The sequence below is a fragment of the Trypanosoma cruzi genome, genomic scaffold (genome assembly GCF_000209065.1).
Source record: "Trypanosoma cruzi strain CL Brener 1047053516905 genomic scaffold, whole genome shotgun sequence".
Taxonomy (NCBI): Eukaryota; Euglenozoa; class Kinetoplastea; order Trypanosomatida; family Trypanosomatidae; genus Trypanosoma; species Trypanosoma cruzi.
Genome location: NW_001849087.1, coordinates 1 through 4,888, shown reverse-complemented (window position 1 = coordinate 4,888; position 4,888 = coordinate 1). Strand labels below are relative to the sequence as shown.

The 4,888-nt window shown below is 44.8% G+C and overlaps 2 protein-coding genes and 1 pseudogene across 2 annotated transcripts, besides 7 other annotated features; all 3 read right to left on the bottom strand.

Annotated features, from left to right (window-relative positions):
- Positions 1-1,542, bottom strand: Tc00.1047053508549.30 (annotated as a pseudogene).
- Positions 1-4,888: a sequence feature (heterozygous, non-Esmeraldo-like haplotype).
- Positions 1,579-1,598: a microsatellite.
- Positions 1,996-2,019: a microsatellite.
- Positions 2,622-2,651: a sequence feature (AT_rich).
- Tc00.1047053508549.20 (hypothetical protein, conserved) lies at positions 2,668-3,444 on the bottom strand (the record flags this gene model as incomplete). Its single annotated transcript, XM_798822.1, has 1 exon — positions 2,668-3,444. One exon carries the CDS (start codon positions 3,442-3,444, stop codon positions 2,668-2,670), a length of 777 nt encoding a protein of 258 aa, XP_803915.1.
- Positions 3,491-3,519: a microsatellite.
- Positions 3,584-3,606: a microsatellite.
- Positions 3,689-3,722: a sequence feature (AT_rich).
- Tc00.1047053508549.10 (legume-like lectin, putative) lies at positions 3,796-4,668 on the bottom strand (the record flags this gene model as incomplete). Its single annotated transcript, XM_798821.1, has 1 exon — positions 3,796-4,668. One exon carries the CDS (start codon positions 4,666-4,668, stop codon positions 3,796-3,798), a length of 873 nt encoding a protein of 290 aa, XP_803914.1.

The window sequence follows — 4,888 nt, the reverse complement described above, 5'->3', positions numbered from 1 at the left end:
TTTCGTGAGGGAAAGACACATAACAAAATGCCAGCGTCACAGAGAATGGCCAGGGTAGAATACCCAGAAAAATCCAGACTGCTCAGAGCACTCAAACACTTCTAGGAAAAGAACGGCATCGGCATCGTTCTCACCGGTACTGATGGATAGCCGGTGATGTGCATTTAAAAGTTGCTGTTTCGTCGCTTCCAATATTTTCGAGAGACAAGTGGACCGTAGCTCTGGAAAAGCCTCACAAATTCTTGCAATGTCCCTCGTAAACCCCACAGTTGGAGGGAAAGAAAAGAGTAGAGCCAAGATTTGTCGCAGATACGGTCGCGCAGCCTTGGGGCTCACCTCTGCTAGGGTCGCAAAACATGTTACGGCCTCTAGGCAACGATCATCCTTGGATTTCTGCCCAAGTGCCGCCTGGATATGCGGCATCATACGGTCAAGAAAAAGAGTCACATGATCCCGTAATATGGCCGCCAGCTTCCCCATTGCAAGAAACATCATTGAATGCTCTTCACGACATGCTGCCGCCCGAAAAACCGTAGATGCAGCTGCGAGTACAACGGGGATGGATCGTTCTCTAAACTTTACCGTATCGTAGGATGCAAGAAGAATCAGTGAGTTTAAAAGCTCTCGTCGAATCTCCGGCAACAAACTGGGATTGACAATTTTCGCGTTAACACACTGCCATATTTCATGCAGGTACGAGATGGAGGCAGAAGAAAGAATCACCGCCGCTCCATAAGAAGAGATGCCATTCGTTATAGAAAAAAGTACAGCGTTAAAACACAAAATGGCACCATGCTGCAAGTCCTTTTTTTTGGATTCCAAACCGTTGAGTGAATCCCCTAAAAAACTATCCAACAATTTTATTACGGTACTCGAACCCATGGAGGTGTACATCACGGAAAGCGCATATTGCAAGACACATGCAGCATTCACTCGCACACGTTCTGATAAATCGCGCAAAGCCACACGGATCCCCTCAAACACCAGGTGGAGATAAGGCACGACAGTTGACGGAGTATGCTTTAACAGCTGGCATAGAAACAGAGAGGCAGCAACCTTATCCACCGCATCCCCCGTCATCCGTAGGTCCTTGATGCATGTTTTCAACCGAGTCTGGGCAGTGCCCTCCGCAAAGCTACCGCTGTTGTTCAGTAAAAGACCCCACACTTCAGCTGACTTTTCCGACACAACCACATCGGACGACCTTACAGACCCTTCCAGTAACTGCAAAAAAAACTGCAACAAACTGTTACTTCCAATGTAATCAGTGCCCAAGAGAGCCTTGGTGCATAAGATCCCTGCAAGTTGCGTTTCAGATTTACTAAATAAGTCTTTGATTTGCGTGTTGACCCAGGTTGAAAGTCCTGAATGTGAGGCTCTAAATTCCCCTCCCGCGCTGCCTTGAAAAAACGTGTCGCCTTCGTCACCAATGATGTACTCTAGTTTTAATATGACAGATGGTAGTGTGGCAGCAGTACTTGAATGGAGTTCATTGAAGATGGGCTGCAGCTGGCCTATCAACGGATGAACACAACTTTCCATACCGCTGGTTTTGCATTAAAACTACAAATCAATCAAATATATATATATATATATATTACACAAAGCGGGAAAAAGAAAAGAAAAAAAACGTCACTATTGATGCAGAAAAGTGCAGCAGTTGACGTGTTAACAGATGCCTATCCCGTACAATGCAAAGTATATATATATACATATATGTATACGGATTAAATGATTCACTCATCAGAAGATGCAAACAATTTATAAAAAAAGAAATAAATACAAATATTGGCGTAGTTAAAAAAAAAAAAAAATTCCTTTTTCCTCTCTGTTTTTGACCCTAATTTTCTGTGTGCCGGGTTTCTCGTGTATTCATTTTTTACTGCGTAGTGTCAGCCGTCATTCCCTCCTCGTGTTTGGTTGATTATTTAGACGGGTGGGGGGTTTCTGTGTGATTACAATTACTTCTTTTAACTATACGCAGTATCCATCGTCTTGTTGTTGTTGTTGTTGTTGTTGCTTCTCCTCTCCAAAGCGTGCACACGCAAATCAAACAGTTTCACCACACGCGGGGCACCACAAAGTATCAAAGACCCTCCCCCTCAGCATGTGTCTGGCCCCGCTGCTGTGCCCGTTACAAACAAGAAGGCACAGCAAAAAAAAAAAAGAAGATAAATACGCTTGAGAGCCCACTACAGTAGGGTCCCTCCCCATTTACTAAATGTCACGCCCACACCCCATCATTCACAAAAGAGAAACAACAATAACAAGAACGGCGGCGCAAGAGAGAAACGCGTGGGGGGAGGGGGGGGGGTGTCGGTCGTTCGCAGCGCCTTGCAGGAGTACAAAAAAAAAAAAGCAAACAACAACAAAAAAAAAGGAGCGTCGCGGCGTGGCAAAAGTAACTATTAAGCCCACCTTCTTTCGAGTTACTGCCCATGTTTCTGCCTCCCCCCTCGTCGTCTCGGATCCTCTTGACCTTTTTTTTTCTTTGGTTGTTGTTGTTGTTGCTTCTTTTCCCATCGCTTGCTTGATCGCTTTAATATCCCTCAGCCGTGGCCCGCGCGTATTCCCGCCAGTTTACTTTTAGCTTCCCTCTTAACGGACACTCTTTAAAGACCAAAAAAAAAAAAAAATTCAAAAAAAAAAAAGACGTTAAATCGCCGCTCATTCTGCTGGGACCACGGTTTTTAATTCTGCGATTTCATTCCCTTCCTTCCCATTCATCGCAGTGCGCAATTCCGGTGCCTTCTTTGCCCCAGCGACGCGTGCAGCCTGTGTTTCTTTCCAAGACACGTAGATGCCAAGGATGCCGGCGGCAGCGGCAGACGCGTACTGTACCGTCTTGTACGGATTGTACCACGGGACCCACTGATAGTAAACCACCATATCAAAGATATATCGGAGCAGCGAAATGCATCCCGCCCTCAAAATCTTTGAACGCCCCTGCGCACTTTTGGTTCGCCAGTCCGGTGACGCAATGGTGGCTCTCAGAGACATCAATTCGTAAAAAAACCCGCAGGTCAGTGAAAGGGACTTAAAAAACCAATAGCCGAGACTCAAGAAAGTACGACTCCAATGATGCATAAAGACCGACTGGTAGTAGTTCAAGTCGCCAAAGACCTGTTCCAGTGAGCGGAAAAAGAAAGAGCCGACGAGACACAACCAAGAAAGAAGTGGGCGACCATCCCTTTTTTTAAATTTCACTATCGCGAAGTTTAACGACTCAGCATAACGGAAGTGGTTGGCCAACATGCGGCAATTAATGATGGCTTGGCCAAACTTGGCATAATTCCGACTTGTCTCCTCGTTCTGGGAGTAGAGAGACACCAAGCGAGAAAGACCTGCCACGGACTTCATAATCAAGTCAATTCCCGCACCCTTCTTAATGTAGGCATCAACGGATGCGCAAAACGGAACAATAATGCCTTCTTCTCCCATCATCAGTCACCCGTTGGCACAGTTTGTTATATTTCCCCACTACGGCAGTAACAACAACGACAACGACAAAAACAACAAAAAAGAAAGATGAAAAAGGAAGGAGGTAAATAAAAGGAATGGGAAAAGGAAGGAATAAAAGTGTAAAAAAAAAAAAAAAGAAAAAAAGCGACAATCCATCCCATGAAACACTAAATAGAGGCTTTTCAATGCACGTGTAACACTCTTAACGTGCAATTCTCTCTCTTTCTATATAATATATATATTTAAAAAGAAAAAAAAAAGTGGTTGAGTTAACATGAATAAGTCCTCATCCACAGACAAATATAAAATGTAAGCCATTACGCTGTTTTCATTCTACTGCTTTTCGTTCAGATCATCCAAAAGCTCCTTTCTTGTTTCATTTTCTTCTTCTTCAAACAAACGGAATTGAAAAGCCTTGTTTTCCTCTTCTTTGTGGTGTGTTATGTCCGACAAGGGGGTCATAATGACACTATGAATTTCATGGGTGGCCTGGAACGTTGCGGAGTTCACCGCTGTGACACCAAAATGATGTATGCCCAAAAAGGAGGTCGAGGGAGCCGTTGTGCAGAAAACAGCCCGGTCGTAATCTTCTAAACGCGGCTCATCGCCCTCGTGATACACGTACAGCACGCTGATATTGCCTTCTTTATAAAGGATAGTAATGGTGATGTGAAGCTCGCCCAATGAAGGCACACTGCAGTAGCCGTGACGACGCGACAATAAAGAACTTGGTTCCAGTTCAAAAGTATTGTCATTGCTAACAAGAGAAATCTCATCCGAATGTCCTAGAATCACACCCACACCATAGAAACGTTTGTGAAAGCCAAAGAACCCCACATCCGTGTTAGTAGCGGGCATTGCAGAAGTAGTGTACCAGATGCCCATGCCACCATCTCGCACATCATCACGCCCAGTAATCTGGCGCCCTCGTATCTGCAAAGTGACGTTGAGTTCAAAGGCCTCCATTCGGTTTGCGTGTTTATTCCATAAATATCCCTTAGCATTGGGTGAGCCCCCCGTAAGACGAATATATTTGTCCGTCACAACCGTACTGAGGCCAAAGGACCAAAAACGCATACCATTTTCCCAGTAGTTCTGCAAAATTGGCGGAAAGACCGAGTGAACCTGTATTTGGTCCCCCCCGCTCACCTCTCGCACCAATGCAAGAGGCAGTAACAAAATGGTTGACAGTAGAAAAGCATTCATTTCATGTCAACTCACTATTTGCAAAAATAACAAGAAGCATTTTCGACATTCAATCGGAAAGGAGAGCAAAGAACAATTGCAAAATGCGGACGTGAGACAACAAACATGCCATGAAATGTGCACGCGCTTCAGGTGACAGTGACGATGACAACAATTCCCCTTCCGCACACACGTACATCCACACACGCAGAGGGAAACAAACATAATAAAATTTGATGTC